A 17,304-nucleotide genomic window follows, 5' to 3' on the forward strand; every position below is an offset into this window, starting at 1 on the left:
AATGGACACGTGTCACTTGATCATTGGTTCCAGCATATGTTGCCCTAATTGTTCATTTTCCATTGAACCTAACCCTATATATATATATATATATATATATATATATATATATATATATAAAAGTCCATAGCCTCTTTTATTATTGTTGAGTTTGGGCAATTCGGCGGACAAAGGAAGAACGAGGAAGAACTAAGAAAAGGTTCGTTGTTTTATTTTTATTTATTTTTTAATGGTAATATTTATAAATCATAATTATTAGTACTTTTTATAATCATTAGTATTTCTTCTAGTTTACATTGTTATTGGTATTGCTTAGGGGTGACAATTGTGGACACGACACGACAAAAATACATGACACGAAACGAAATAGGGACAAAACTGAAATTCGAATTCATGTTCGTGTCGTGTTCGTGTCAAGTGTAAAAAGCACGATGTCGTGTCGTGTTGTGTCGTGTTCGTGTTCAAAATTCAACACGATATTGACCCGATTTAACATTTATTTGTCGTGTTTTTCGTGTTTCTCGTGTTTGTCGTGTTATGTATTATTAAATATTAATTAAATACACTAATTGTTATATTATGCTATTTTTTCGTGTCGTGTCGTGTCGTGTTTGTCGTTTTTTAATTGGTTCGTTTTTGTGTTAGTTAGAAAAAACACGACATCGTGTCGTGTCATGTTCGTGTTACATAAAACCTTGTCGTGTCGTGTTAAACAAAAACACGACACGATGACCCGATTTGTCACCCCTAGTATTGCTCATTCAACATTTTGATATAGTCAATTAGATTTCTAGTGTTCTTTTATCATAGTTTTAATTTTTATCGAGTATTTGGTTGATTATTGTTATTTTATTTTTAGAAATTATGCCTCCTAAGTATTTATCTGGTAGTCAAAAACGTAAAAAGAGAAAAAGAATTGAAGACCCAACAAAGGCTAATAGTGGTTCTCTAGATAAGTTTTTCCAAAAAAAAACCTAAAGTTCCTTCTCAAAATCAAAATAATGATTATATTCCTGATAATTTGGGTGTTAATGTCGAAGGAGATCAAATTAATGATGTTAATGTTGATAATGTTAATGTCGATGGAGATCGTGTTGATGTTGATGATGGTGATGACATTGAAGACGATGTTGTTGCTGCTGCTGCTGTTGATGATGATGATGATGATGATGATGATGTTAATAGTAATAATATTGATATATTCGATCCAAGAAATTGGGATGGACTAAGCAGGTGAAAAGTTTGGTAGAGAAAGGTCCTAAAAGAGATAATACTATTGATAAGGGTCCACCTGATAGATTTTCTAGACGGTTTTCTGCAACTATGTATACTAGAACTCTACCAAATAAGCAAACATGTGACAGAGAATGGCTACTATACTCGAAAGAGCATGATAAAGTTTTTTTTTGTTGTAAAATATTTAGAAAAGGGATCCTGAAAGGTCAATTGGATAGTGAAGGTTATGTAGATTGGCAACATCTTAGTATAAGACTTAAAGAGCATGAAGTTGGTATAGATCATCTCACAAATTTAGCTACTTGGTTTGAAATGCGAGAAATATTGAAAGTTAATGAAACAATTGATAAAAGTGGTGTATGATCAATTTAAGAAAGAAAGGGAGCATTGGAAACAAGTGCTATTGAGTTTTATTGCGCTAGTGAAATATCTTACTAAATATAATGTAGCATTTCGTGGAACAAATGAAAAATTATATCAAAAAAGTAACGGAAACTTTCTTGGAGCGATTGAGATGTTTGAAGAGTTTGACCTGGTTATGAAAGAGCATGTGCGTCGTATCAAAAATGATGAGATCCATGTACATTATCTTGGCCACAAGATCCAAAATGAGGTGATACTTTTACTAGCTGATGAAATTAAATGAGAAATCATTAAAAAAGTAAAGGAAGCAAAATATTACTCTATCATACTTGATTGTACCCCTGATACAAGTCACCAAGAACAAATGTCTTTGATAGTGAGGTATGTAAATTTCTCCTCTAATGATGTTACTGTTGAAGAATCATTTTTAGGTTTTTTGAATGTTAATGATACCACTGGTAAAGGGCTCTTTGATATTACACACGATGAATTAAAATCTCTTGGTCTTGATATTGATGATATGTGGGGGCAAGGCTATGACAATAGATCAAACACGAGAGGAAAACATCAAGGAGTTCAAAAGAGATTTTTGGACATAAATTCTAGGGCATTTTATACTCCATGTGATTGTCATAGTCTTAATCTTGCACTGTGTGACATGGCTAACAGTTGTAGTAAAACAAGAGATTTTTTTGGAGTCATACAACGAGTACATACAATATTTTCCAATTCTACTAAGAGGTGGAAAATTCTGAAAGAGAATATAAAGGTTTGTGTAACACCCAAAGTTTTGAAAGCCAAGAAAGTAAAGGAAACCCTAAAATTAAGGGGGACTCGGCGAGTCCAAGGAGGAACTCGACGAGTCCGAGCGGGATCCGAGTCGAGGAGTAAGTGACCAACTCGGCGAGTCGGCCAAGGCGACTCGGCGAGTAGGGTTTGTGCGAGGAAAACCCTAAATCCGGGGCTTGGAGCCTATTTAAACGTCTCATTCTTCTTCCTAGGGCTCCTTTACTGCCTCTCCAACCCAGAATACGAACCTTAAACCGCCATTGTTGCTTATTCAAGCTCTTTGCCATTTTGTGGGTGATTTGAAGGAAGAAGGAAGGAAGGAATCTTTGAGGCTTCAAGGAACTGCAGCAAATCCAAAGTTGAAGGACCTTTCAGAGCACTTAAAGGTAATAAGTCGCTTCCTTCATCCAGATCTACTTTGGTTATGAGTTTTGGGGCTTTTAAGCCATGTTTAAGATCAATCTCGAACTTGAGGTCCAGATCTGAGGTTGCTACCTCAGATCCATGCTTGTTTTGGTTTAGAATCCCGTAAAGTATCAACCATTGGGTGGATTATGGAGCCTCTTGGTCTTAAACCTTAGTTTATGGTGCATTTTGCCTAGATCTCCTTCTCTACACGTAAAGTTTGCAACTTTACGTGAGGAGTAGGCTTGGGAAGGGTAGATCTACAGTTTGGAGTCCCTGCATGACTCGAAAGTCCTCTGCATGTATGTGGAACCGAATGGACTCGGTGAGTCCTTCGAGTGGACTCGGCGAGTAGCTTGAAGATGAGGAGGAACTCGATGAGTGGGATGAACGGCTCGTCGAGTCGGATGAAGATGGGCATGAACTCGGCGAGTTGGATGAACAACTCGGCGAGTTGGTTGAAGATTGCCTTATGCTCGACGAGTCTGTTCTTAAACTCGACGAGTCAGGTCGCGCGGTCCCAAACCCTTCGATTTAAGACTCGAGTCAGCGAGTCGAGCCAGGACTCAGGGAGTTGGACAGGACAGGAATCGGGAATCAGTAGACTCGACGAGTCAGGGGCTGACTCGGCGAGTCAAGTCGCGATTGGAAGAACTTTGAGCATAAGAACTCGACGAGTCAGTAAGTGGACTCGGCGAGTATGGTTGACCTGGAAGGTTGACTTAGACCAGAGTTGACTTGGCTGTCTGTCGGGGGTCAGTTTAACTTAGTATTGTATGGATATTGGTAGCTCGGGGAGCTAGTGGAGCAGCAGTTCAGAGTCAGTGGTCAGGTAGCGGTCAAAGGGATTAACAGCAGCAGTTCAACAGTATCAGGTGAGTTTCCCTTTGTGTGAATGGGTCTACGGCCACAATGCCGGCCCATGTAGTTATGAGTAGAAGTCCCGGGGGTTAGCCCTAGGCACAGTATGCTAGTATGATTTTCAGGACGAGGTCCAGTGATAGCGGGCGGGTGCCCAAGGAATGACTTATGTGATAGTTTATACTTGTTGTCTGTGTGATACTTGTATGTGCCTGGTAGGGAGGTGAGTGTGGGCGAGGTCCCGTACCTCACCAATAGCAGAGTGTGGATGGTGTTCCACATCTCATTAGTAGCTGATCAGGGGCGAGGCCCAAGTTAGGAAAGGGTGAGTGTAGGCTAGGCCCGTATCTCACTATCGGTAGGAGTATGGACGGGGTTCCATGACTCATCAGTAGCAGGAGAAGGGCGAGGCCCAGGATAGGCGATGCCTTGAATAGGATCCGTTAGCAGGTGTTTAGCTTATGTGTCGTGATATGATTATGTGCTATTATGTGTTAGTGGGCGAGGCCCTGTGGCAGGCGGGGCCTAAGTAAAATAGATCTGTATCCGAGCGGGGCTCGAAGCCAGTCGGGACCTGGAGCGGCGGAGCCGTTGTAGCGGGCGAGGCCCGAGGTAGGGGGCGAGGCCCAGGATAGTGGGCGTGGCCCAGTATGTGTAGTATGTGGTTATGCATGGTATGTGGTAGGGTGGGGAACTCACTAAGCTTCGTGCTTACGGTTTTCAGTTTTGTTTCAGGTACCTCCGGTAGCGGAATGAAGAGCTCGGGGTGATCACATGGCACACACCATAGTTTAGACAGCCTGGGAATGTTTACTCTGATAATGAATATGTATTTTGGAAACTAATACTTTGTTTACGTTTTGAAAGAATGAATTTGCTTAACGTAATGTTTTATCAAAAGAAATTTTTAGTCTTGAATTTGGGGACGTTACAGTTTGACTCCAAAGCCATTGTCTGCCACTTAGTGGGAAAGTCGTGTTGATAGTGTGAAGGCAATTAGACAACAACTTCCGGATTTAAGAGAAGATTTACTTGAAGTTGCGGAAAAAGACAACGATGCTAAAATCCAAAGTGAAGCTAAATCAAAAGATATTGTACATGGTATCAAATATTGTACATGGTGAACTTAGTTAGCAAAAAAATTACAATAAAAAGATATGCTTCTCGATGTTGCTATTAACGAAGTGAATATGCTAATTGAGTACTTTAAGGAGTTTAGAGAAACAAGGTTCTCCAAGGCGATTGATGATGCGAAGGAACTTTCCATTGAAATGAATATTGATCTGGTATTCTCTCAAAAGCGGCCGGTTAGTAGAAAAAAACAATTTGATGAGAATTCAAGTGATCAAGATGTTGTATTTTCATCCCAGGAGAATTTTAAAGTTAATTACTTTTTATATATTGTTAATCAAGCGAGCGCTTCTCTTAAAACAAGATTTCAACAATACAAAGAGTATGAAAATATTTTTGGTTTCTTGTTTCCAAAAAAATTGAAGGAATTTGATGTCAAAAATCTCAAGTCATGTTGTAACCGTCTCGAAGCCGCACTTAAGTTTGGTGAACAATCAGATATCGATTCTCATGAACTTTATATGGAGTTAAAGCTGCTTGATATGTTCTTACCGAGTGAAATTATGAGCCCTATTGATGTTTTAAAGTATATGAAAAAAGTCGAATGTTTTCCTAATGTAATTATTGCATACAAAACCTTGTTGACTATTCCCGTAACGGTCGCGTCTGCAGAAAGAAGTTTTTCAAAGCTAAAGTTGTTGAAGTCCTACCTACGGTCCACAATGTCACAAGAAAGACTTAATGAACTGGCGATAATAGCTATTGAGAACGTTATATTAGAGACTATTGATTATGAAGAGTTGGTGAACAATTTTGCTTCCAAGAATGCTAGGAGAGTCTCGCGATTCATGTAGTTGTCTAAGATTATCTATTGTATGATCGTTCTTTTGTTTTGCTTCATATTATAACAATTATGAAATAATTAATGAATTTTTGGTATAAGTAAAAAATAAATATATATTTAGGGGCCCATTTTTTAGTTTCGCACCGGGCCCCTAAAATCAACGGACCGACCTTGTCCATATTTTGAAATCAGAAATTGTTGAATTGGTAATAAGGCATTCTTGGAGCCTGCTATATTTTTCCATCTTTTCTTTGAATGTTATTCATTTTAACTATATCTTTTGGTTATGTGCTATATCAACTTTCAATATCATATAAGCATGTGCCAATTCTTTTCTTTGAAATGCTACCAAGAATAATGTTACGAAATTGTTGTTCACATCATATTATGTTGTTAGAAATAACATCAATATCTCTATTCCTAACGCCATGATGCACTTTTGCACGAAATAACTCTTTGCCCTACAACATGTCGGATTTTGTGTACCTAACCCACCAAACATCAACAAAAAAATCTGGCCCGTGCAACGCATGTGTCTCTTTACTAGTTAATATTTAAAAACATCCATAATATAATCTTTTTTAACTAAGTTTTTTTTGTGTCCAGCTCATCAATCCAAAAATCTAAAAAAAATCACAATAGTAGCATAGTATATAACTTTTTCATCAACTTATTTATAATAGCTATATGTTATTATTATTTGTATAAGTACTTAATAGTTAACAATTGTTTGAAGATCTGGAAGAGCCAAAAAAAATCCAACCAATGGTGTTTAGATTTACAAGTTTGATCGAGAAACTTTAGATGAAAAAGCTCTCATGATAGAAAGAAAACATTTTCAAGCTTCAACATTTAAAAGCTCATATTATAAATGTTTCGGTTAAACCAGTTAAACCATTTATACAAATCATTCATTTATTTTTGTTCTTCCTAATTTGAGCATGTATTGCTATATATATATATATATATATATATATATATATATATATATATATATATATATATATATATATATATATATATATAATATTTCAATGATAGCCATGGCAAACACTATCCCAAAATCATAGGTAAACCGTAGAGTACTAATAATATTTATACAAATCACTTCAACCACTAGATTGTTATCTTGGGAACCAATTTTTAATACATTGAAACTAACATTGTTTGCCTAACGAAGTTGGTAAAGATGTGAATAACATAGTAAATTTATGAGTCATCTTATATGAATGTGTAAAAGTAAAACCTAATACTTGTGAATATATGAAAAATCTGTTCTTCGTTCGAAATGAAAATTAGTATCAACTAATTCCCGATTTTAAATCAGAATTTGACATGCCATAACTATAAAAACTTAGAGTAAACTTTTACTACATGAATGACAAGACTTGAATTGGCTTTGAAATGATTAGTTTTTAAAAATATGTATACATAACAATATTAGTAACAAAAAAGAATTATAACATGTTTGGTTTTTATATAATTAGCTTAATTAAAAAAGTTAATTATGTTAAAGATAATTTTATATTAAAAGAAACGGGGAGATCGGTTTCAATTTCAAAAAATAATGTTTTGTTAATACTTTTTCCCTCGTGTTGTCGTTTCAATTTCAAAAAATAATGTTTTGTTAATACTTTTTCCCTCGTGTTCATGGACATAAAACGTGATAGAACGACATAAAACGTGATAGAATTGAGCAGAATTTTCAGATGGATTCTAAATTGATTACATATTTTGCCCTTTTTTTTGTTGATTCATTATAGGATTGTTCCCCTAGCAAAGCAAAGACGAACAAGAACAATTTGATATCGTGGTCTATGGAGTCCCACAAACAAAGTGATGTTAAAATTTATAAACTCTTCAGCAATCAGCAACATATACACACTTTTATTTTGAAAGAATCCACACACATAATTATAATTATAATAAATAAATGATATGATCGCAAAACAAAAATATCAGAAAAGCAGATGCTGGAATTTTGGATGATCTGAATATCCAAACTCCTGAAATATCATTATCCGAATCTACTCTTATCAATCGCACCCATGAACATGCACTAGTAAAAAAAAAACACAATATCCAAAGATGTCAATAATCATCATTCTTCCAATTAAACCAAAACAGTGAATCACAAATTTACCCCAACCACACCCATCACAAATCCTCAAATTCACAATGCAAAAAAAAAAAAAAAAAAAAGAATACAAAAATACATCAACAAAGGTGAATCATGCCAACGATTTTGAAGACACAACAACAAACTGTGAAGAAGGTGAAAAGATGAAGGATCAGACCCATTGTTGTTTAGTCTTCTCCATTCTTTCCAACAAGCCCGCAATCTCAGCTTGCATCCTCATCTTCATCTTATAATACTCATGGTGATCCTTCTCTTTCGCCTTAACCTCTTCCGCTTTCTTCTTCCTTTGCTCTTCAATCTCCTCCAAATTCAATTTCCCTATTTTATCCGTATACTCTTCATCCAATTTCTCAATTTTTGTCCTGATCATCCGTTTATACCCCTCAGATTCCCTTCTTGCTTCATCCGCTTTGTTCTGGAACATTCTAGCTTCTGCTTCTTTTATTCTCACCAGGCTTTCCACACTGTCAAACGCGTCCTTGTCCTTTTTAGACGATTTCACCGACCATTCGTCTTCGATCACTATTTTATTGGAATTGGAATTCATCATGTGTGGCAGAGGTTTATGGTTGTTATCGTGAGGATTACTTGATGATCCCATTCCCATTCCCATTCCCATCATGTTCATGTTCATGTTGTATGAGGTTTGGATTGGTGGATTAGAAATCGGAAAATCAGGCATGATTTCTGCATCTAGGGCTATAAAATGCAAAACAAAATAAGAATATGCTTGATTAAGTGATAAGTACTAAATGTAGGAAATAGTAATCTAGTTTTATTTACTTGTGAAGAATTATAATAACCAATATTGTTTGAAACAAAAAAAAAAGTCAAAATAAAAATGGATTGTGAGACTTACAGTCAAAGAATTGAAGGATGAAACCGCATACATCTGAAGGGGACATGACTTTGTTCTCAAGCTTTGACATCAACTCACCAGCTTTCAAATGAAGCTTTTGCCCTTTGAAATCTCCACTTCCTCTAAAGATTTTCCTAACACAATCAAGCTCTTTGATCAATGTCTCCAAACCCCATTGTTGTGCACACGACTTGAAAACATCCTTAATGAACCCAAACATTTCAGAAGCATGACCACAACAAAGGCAATGAAACTGCATCTCTGTTGTACCTGTGGGCCCTTTCAAGCTTGCTCCAGGCCTTATAAGATTCTTTTGAAGACTACAAGCCGCATGACACCAATGAGAACACACATCACACCCCACCCAACTGCATGTATTGCTTGCACAATCAAAGTTTAGACAAACAGGACACATACACTCGCTGCAGAATCCTTTCTTTGTTGAGCAAATCTTGCATTCACAGTCTTCAACGGGTAATAACCGTTTGCAATTCACGTTCTTACATCTTTCAGATAGAAAAATTTCGATAAGTTCGTTTGTTGGGAGACGGGATTGGGGAGATAAGAAGGTTTCAAGACCTGTTCTTATGGAAACCAAGAGTAGAACTTGGTTTTTGTTGGCTTTTGAAAGGGATTCACTTGTGAGATCGGATCTTCTTTCGAGCCGAAGCTGTAACCTAACCAATTCGTCTCTTTTTTCGGGAATTGAGATGAGTTTCTTTAAGTAATCTTTTGTTGATTCGAGTGTTTCGTCTGGGAGTTCTTGAGTTATTTGAGCCATTGTTTGAATAGACTCGGATACGATTTCTCTAAGAATCCTTTCGGGTCTTGAAGGCTTGCGTGATCTTCCGAAATCCAAACCTTCCATCCCTTTTGTGTTTTCAGAGCCTCTCCCCCTTGAATCGCCAGACTGTGTGTCCATCTTCATTCTTGCAGGAAGTTCAGATGGAAAGAAGGACAAGTTGGTGTTAGAGTTGGAGGGATTACTTTGCACTAAAGCAACACCTCCATCTCCTACAGGTCTAAACCGGCTATGAACAGATCCATTGGTCCCCTCTCCACCATTCCAGATCTGATCACACTCTCTTCTATGGCTACCCATCGAGTAGTCATAATTGTCGGTTGAATTTCTAGTCATGGAGCAACTAGGGTTATGTGAGAACTGTTGTGAATATGAATATGACATGGAACCTGTTGTGAAATCGTTTGAGAAAGTGGTTTGAGTGTTGTTGCTGTTTGAAATACCCAACGATTGAAAGCTCCTACTTGGCTTCAAACTCACTGAAGGATCACCGTCTTGAAGACGATTTGATGCAGCTAAGGACATGGAAGTATCAGGTAAAGCTAGAGATAGATCTAGGGTTTCCAATTTCGGCTTTTTATCTCTATTCATTTGATACATTTCATCATCGTCAGCTTCTCTTTTTGAAGAATTTTCTGACAATTGCAAAAAATCTCTCTCTACCCATCTATTCTCATCCGGATTAGGATTATTATGATCCTCAGAAACGACTAATTTCCCTTTAACTTTATCAAAGGAATTCAGTAAGCTTCTACCATTATCAGACGGATTCTGAGCTAATGTCGAATTATCACATAGATAGCTCAAAGTCAACTCTTGAGAAATCCCCAATTTCGAGGGTTTTGACTCTGAACTTCTAGAAAACACATTATTCTTATCGGAAAACCCAGTTTTTTCATCCAGATTCCCTCGATTTTCATCAGATGTCAAATCTGTTAGCTTTGATTCAGAATTTTGACCTCCATTAACACCATCACTCGAGTAATTTTCTCTTTCTTTTATCATAGTGATGCACCAAAATGAATTGGAAATTACCTTGAGGAGAACTCAGAAAAGAAGTCGATTGGAAGGCTTGCTTTCGCCTTTGGCTTCTTCACCGTTTGCCGTTTGAACTTTGAATTCTTCAATTCGCCATGACTTCTTTGCTTTTTCTCCGTACTGTGTAAATGTAAAATGGATTTATGGAAGCTCACGCGGAGAGAATCTTAAATATCACTATTCGAATGAGGTTACAAAAACAATCCTTCATCTATATACTTCTTCTTTTTAGTCCTTCAACTACACGTTTACTCATTTTTGTGTTTTGCAATTTTCATATAGAGGCGAACATTTAGACCGGATCGGTTTTATAGAAATTGATGGACTTTGGATCAGACCTATTAAGGCTAATCACGTCTAGGTCCAGGTCCAGTTTTCGGTTCTTGGATGCATTTGGACCGGATCAAACCTAATACATGTTGACATATGAAAAAATTTCACAGTTTTTCATCATGAGTTATCTATCCAAAATAACAAATGGTGATATATAAGTATATAACATATAGGACTATGTTGGTAGAAAAAATTCTGAAAAAATCAAAAAGGTTGGTGACTACTTGAAATATCTATCACATAAGATATTTTAAATAACTCTTTCAAAATAATATTTTTAATATCAAAAGAGTTTAATTTGTGGAATTAAGTCCCAAAGCTTTAAGTTTCACATAAGTTTTTTTTATAATGATGATGAATCAACCCATACAAAGAAAAATTTTAGTATATAGTCTTTACATATTCAAATGATCTTCTAATAGTTCATGCTTCTGTTAACTTTATTCTTCTTTAGTCATCTAGTCTAAATATGTGTCAAAATATATATGTTAGGTTTGGAAAGCCTAACGAACATTACCAGGTTAACTCTTTAAAGGTATATGATAAAGTTAATAATATAGACAAAATGTTTACAAACATCAAAACATTTGTTAGGGTTCAATGTTGGAGAAAATATTTCAGAGATAGGAATTTGTGAAATAACATCAAACTCACCAATAATAAGTCAACAATTTAAAAAAAAATATATACAAATGCAACATTTTTCTCCTCTCATATCCGAAGTCAATCTCAAAGACTGTATCTCATAATAATGGGTAAAACCTACGCTCTTGTATAAAGGGAACATATCATACTATACATCATTGCTCATTCAAACCCAAGCTCTTATATAAGTAGAACATATAACTCATTGCTCGTTCTAAGAAACTAGGTACTAGTAAACCGTCACACTAGATCACATGTAGGGTAGAACTTTCACACACACACATACACAGACACACACACACACACACACACACACATATATATATATATATACACACGCACACACACTTAAGGATGTTCAAGAATGTTGTCACATCCATTTAGTTGTGTAATCTAACAATGTTTTGGGTACCTAAGCCATGTGGCCACAAAAATAATAACCCATTCCAAATGTATTCATATGTACACATGTGACATCCCCCATTTTTCAAAACCAAATTAAAAAATTTCTTTACGCTTTTGAGTATTGAAATACGGAAGTTCCCAGTTAAATAAACATCTTTAAAATAACAAAAGTTATTTTATTAAAACCTACGGGGGTGTCATTCGTTTATATCCGAACATACATTACAGTGTAAATAAAAAGGTCCTGAAATAACTAATGCAAGCATATCCTTTATTTCACTCGGCATCCTAACTAGGCAATTTCAACTTTCGCTCCTCTACCGGTGATGCAATAAAATGAGTGGGTCAGGTTTGGGAAACCTGGTGAGATACGTAGGGTTTTCAAGCCCATAAAATTTTAATGATAAAATATCATTCCTGCAAGACATATACCAGGTGTAAATATATAACATGTCCTAAGACCATCTACCAAATCCCAACCGATCCTCACAGATCCTAATTTGACAATCATCTGGAAGAATTACCTTACCAGATGAACTGTCTAAGCAACCATTTGACTACACTTGCTAGGGGAGTCCTTGGCTAGTGTAAGTCATATAAGGCAACCAATGTTCAGAGATTTTGATGAATATGGCTTTCCATTTCATCTACGTCCATGGGTTATAAAGCCATGCTAGCAACATAATTCACAAGATGGCCTAGAACAGCCAAGCGTTGCTCATCTACTCTGGTCAATGATCCATACATACCGTACGGTTGTCTAATCGGGACCTACCATTTGTGGTCATCCTAAGACAGGGAGGATTACACTTCGATCTGGTCCCACACTCTAACCCAACTATGAGATCTAATCGATGTCAATCCTATTCGAGACTAAGCAATCCTTTATAAATCTTATTCCTAATATAAGGCAAGACCTATATCTAAAGGCAATTGATTTCTACAACAATTCCTAATCCATATGCTACTATTTTATCTTTACAAATAGCACATAACACAGATAATACAAGCAACATTTATTATATGGGTATCTTTAAGTTAAGATTATGTTCTTGATAATAACTACGCATTCACTTGACAAAGTGTCTGGTAATTGGTGAATCGGGCAAAGCTTCGCCTTACACTTTTCTCGAAAGACCTAGATGTACATAACATGCGTCTTATTCTAGTTTCATACTACGTGTGGAACTATTATCTTAAGAGTTTAGATTCCTCAACAGTTTCAAAGTCTACTTCAAGATCAAACATGTAACATCTCCCTCTTGCACATATCACAATATTGTCAGTTTTGGGCCCCCGATGCGAAAACTTCCTATAGGGTCATCCATCCCTGGATTGCTCTCGCCCGGGCTCGCTTAACTGTAGAGTTCTTATGGGATCTGCTGCCCTCACGACTTTAAAACATGTTGTGATAAGGAAGGTGTCCACACCCCTTATAAGGAATGCTTAGTTCTCCTTCCCAACCGATGTAGGATCAGGTGCAACCCACCTTCACCCCCCATTATAGGGTTCAACGTCCCCGTTGAACACATCGACTCGTTCCCTAGCTCTGATACCATTTGTAACATCCCCCTCTTGTACGTATCACAATATTGTCCGCTTTGGGCTCCCGGCGTGAAAACTTCCCAGGGGGTCACCCATCCCTGGATTGCTCTCGCTCGGGCACGCTTAACTTCAGATTTCTTATGGGATCTACTGCCCTCACAGCTTTAAAACGCGTTGTGACAAGGAAGGTATCCACACCCCTTATAAGGAATGCTTGGTTCTCCTTCCCAACTGATGTAGGATCAGGTGCAACTCACCTTCCCAAAATTTTAAACCAAAAATTTCATTTTTGATATAACAATTCATAAAACGATTTAAAGAAAACATCATCAAGTTATTTCATTTCATAAAAACCATAAATCATATGTCTCAAAAGCATGTCATAAAATAGTAACAATGTCAAAGTACAAGGCCCAAGAATCTCATATGTGGAAAATCATGTGTGTGTGTGATGCGCTGCTACCGTGCCGACTCCTTTCCCTTCGAAGAATAGGGACCTGAAACAAAAATTGAACACCATAAGCATAAAGCTTAGTGAGTTCCCCCATCATACCATATACCATACAACATACATACTGTCTAACATATCTGGGTGCTGGAATACCACTTTGGTCTCTTTCAACCGGTAACTGTTGGATTAATGTTTAAGTCCATAACTATATTTGGTATGTACTTGACCCGACCCGGCATGGTCCATTTGGGTTGCACTTCACCGGCACAATTTATTTGGATAATCTTTTGAGAATAGTATATTAATATATTATAAGTTCTAATATATTAATATGGAATCATATTATTTAATTATTATTGATCAAGAATTAATTTAGAATTAATTAAGTGATCAAAATAAACTAATTAAATATGGACTCTTAGATATATGTGTGTGATGGGCCAAGTTCATTTAGGTTGGGCTAAGCTTTCATGGATAGTCCATGGAGTGTTTAACCCATGGATCATATAAAATGAAAGGTCATGGGTTTAACCCTATTCTCCACACTATATAAAGATGTCATTGGTTGGTGAAATTGGCACTAATGTGGGTACACTAAGAGGGCTAGCCAATTTCACTAGAGAGAACCAAAGTATTCTTATTCTCAAAGTCTTCCAAGGTGTTTTGGTGATTTGTGATTCCACTTGAGGCTTCCACACTATTGGGGCTAAGCTCTTAAAGCTTAAAGACATCAAGCTACACCAAAAGGTATGTAATCTAACTAGTCTTTGTAGTATAGTTGCCTCACAGTATGCTAGTTAGGATTAAAGCCTTGGAAAGTTCTTATTTGCATGTATAATAGAGAAAACATAGATCCAAGGTTTATAGGGTTGCATGTACAGCATAGGAGTGTTATAATGCTCAAAACCCAACAGTGGTATCAGAGACTAGGCTTGTTTTCAATTGTACTGGATGCAAACTGATTTTTCGAAGCCAAGAATCTATCAGGACCTGAAACTCGACGAGTTCTGGAGGAAACTCGACGAGTTCATGTATTAGAGCATGAACTCGACGAGTTCCATGAAGAACTCGACGAGTTTGTCTCCCAGAATGCATATCTTCGTGCTTTTTGGTTGGAATTGGACTAGGAACATTACCATAAGCTGTTTTTGAACCTATAAACCTGTTTTTGATGTGGTAATGATCATTCTAATCCAATTCAAAAGATAATTGTCAATAGATTCATGTTTTGTATTACTTTAAGTGTTAGGCTAATTAAATGAAAAAATTTGATTCCAATTATCTTGTTCATATGAGTTGCTTAGATTAATAGAAAAAGTTGATTGATTATGTGTCTTTGATCCATTTTAATCTAAGAATTGATTCTAAAATGTGTTTGTGTAACTTGTCCTCAAGTTACATGCAAAGTCACATTAAAGTTTCTTAAAACTCATAAAAGTTGGCAATGGTTACAAAATGAAGAGTCTTGTCCTCATTAAATGGTTTTATGACTCCATAACTTGTCCTCAATTTATGGAGGTTCAAGAGTCACTTCATTAAATGATTAAAATGTGTAACCTTAATTAGTTCCATAAGTTACAAAGAAGAAGAGTTACATTCTTTAATAGTTTAAAGTCTTCCATAACTTGTCCTCAAGTTATGGAACTTGAAGAGTTTTTTAATTAAAACTACTTTAAACACATAAGTTATGGAATTAATTAGTTTTGAATATTTTCAAAACTTTCCCTCAAGTTTTGGAATTTGAAAAGTTTTATTTTATGAATACTTTAATTCTAAGTTTAGCCCTTAGATTTTTAAAAGTTAAAATTCAACCCTTATACTTTATAATATTATAAGTTAATAATATATATATATATATATATATATATATATATATATATATATATATGTATAAGAGCAAGTCAGTCTTACCGTTAGTAGGCATCATTCACGAAGCCGGTTTATAAGGGGGGTATAAGGTTACTACCTATAAAATGGCAGTTTAATGGGTGTACACTCTCACCCACCGCTTCCTTGACTGGTGGAGGGTCGTTAGCCGAACGGGTAGGACAAAGACTATAAGTTCTCCCTTCATTAAAAGTATTAATGATAAATACTAAGTAACTAAATCTTTTATAAATACCCAATCTTAGTTACTTAGGAAAATGTGAATAAGGTGCTAATCCATGAAATTACACTTTGCACTTTGTTTAAGTCGGTTAGTGGAGCGTTTGTGGTTAACCGGCACACTAACTCGTATTTAACAAGGTAGGCAAAGGGTAACTTAATGTTTATCATAGTATCGATGGAGCGTGTGTGCTTAACCGGAACATCGATTGAGGGGTAAACACTTAAGGGTACCAAGTAATTTGCATGGTTACTTTAGACCTTGTTCTATGATCCTCGGCATCCTAGTCACAAAACCTAAAGGGCACACTCGAGATTGAAACATACCATTGAACAGTTCAATGAATCTCAAAAGATCTAGGAGTTTCAAATCCAATGAAAAAAAACCTAATGATTTATTTCGTTTTTCATGGTGGAAATTGGTGAATCGTCATTCACCTACCTTCAAATATTATATAGCTTGGATTACGGCATCCCTCTTCCAAGTTATAAAATATTGTGTTGGGTCCTAGCCTTAATATTTCATGTTAGGTGTTATATTAAGGACTTTAAATCAACTATCTTGAATATCTCCCAAAAGATATTTAATTCAGACATCTATGATCTTCCTAAATCTCTTGGAACTTCACTTCCTCCACCTCCTCCAATTATTCTCCTTTACCCATACGTTCAAGGTCACTCAATCCCTATTGGCAAGCAAGGTCTATGTGTGGTCGCATCTTAGATATGAAGTCACATATCGACAAGCCGAGAGAGTTGGGTGTCAAAGTCTTGAGAAATTTGGTGGTTCAATCACTTTCCAAGTCACATAGTGAGTTCCTTTGGGACTCCTATGAAACAGACTTTGACAAGACCCTTAATGATCTTATCAATTTGCTTGGTACTGCTGAATCAACAATGATTTGGAAGGCTAGTAAAGCAAATTTGATTAGAAGATCGACTTCCCAAAACTTTATGGACATTGACAATGGTGACACTGGAAATCCAGAAAAAACATTCTCTTCCTAATGGAAAGGGATCGGTCATAGTCAACTCGGTTGACCAAATGGTAAAGAGAAAGACTAAGTATGAGATTATCCCATGTACCATTCCCAAAGGGTTCATATGGTTCTATTGCCAAAAGGAAAGGGCATTGGTTGCGAAGCTGCCAAATTTACCTGAAAGATCATAAGGCTATTAAAGTCAATAAGTTTGACTCTACTTCAGGTAAAGTCCACTATCAAACTCTATTAAGTTTCTATTCCGAGATTCTTATTACATGATGTGACTGGGTCACATGTTGATTTTTTAAGAACAAAACAAAAAGTGAAGGAAACTTAAAGAAAGAGTATGCTGAATCTGATCGGATTCTTGAGCTACTCTTAGGAGTTATGATAGATTGCTAGGAAACATGTAATAGCATTGTTTTTCA

General features: G+C 36.2%; 2 protein-coding genes across 2 annotated transcripts; one reads left to right on the forward strand and one right to left on the reverse strand.

Moving 5' to 3' along the window:
- Nucleotides 1–864: 864 nt before the first annotated feature.
- LOC145089363 (uncharacterized) lies at nucleotides 865–5,579 on the forward strand. The gene is made up of 9 exons (XM_079027806.1): nucleotides 865–943; nucleotides 1,041–1,147; nucleotides 1,234–1,325; nucleotides 1,425–1,591; nucleotides 1,686–1,786; nucleotides 1,904–2,368; nucleotides 2,694–2,774; nucleotides 4,620–4,755; nucleotides 4,810–5,579. Exons 1-9 carry the CDS (start codon nucleotides 865–867, stop codon nucleotides 5,577–5,579), a joined length of 1,998 nt encoding a protein of 665 aa, XP_078883932.1.
- Nucleotides 5,580–7,658: 2,079 nt separating this feature from the next.
- On the reverse strand, nucleotides 7,659–10,554 carry TTA1 (class I heat shock protein, putative (DUF1423)). The gene is made up of 2 exons (XM_079024236.1): nucleotides 8,569–10,554; nucleotides 7,659–8,408 (listed from the first exon to the last, which is right to left on the reverse strand). The coding sequence occupies exons 1-2, from the start codon at nucleotides 10,373–10,375 to the stop codon at nucleotides 7,861–7,863; spliced, it is 2,355 nt and encodes a 784-aa protein (XP_078880362.1). The 5' UTR covers nucleotides 10,376–10,554; the 3' UTR covers nucleotides 7,659–7,860.
- Between the last annotated feature and the right edge of the window lie 6,750 nt (nucleotides 10,555–17,304).

Source organism: Lactuca serriola, chromosome 2 (genome assembly GCF_051521515.1).
Source record: "Lactuca serriola cultivar US96UC23 chromosome 2, Lser_US96UC23_V15, whole genome shotgun sequence".
NCBI classification, from domain to species: Eukaryota; Viridiplantae; Streptophyta; class Magnoliopsida; order Asterales; family Asteraceae; genus Lactuca; species Lactuca serriola.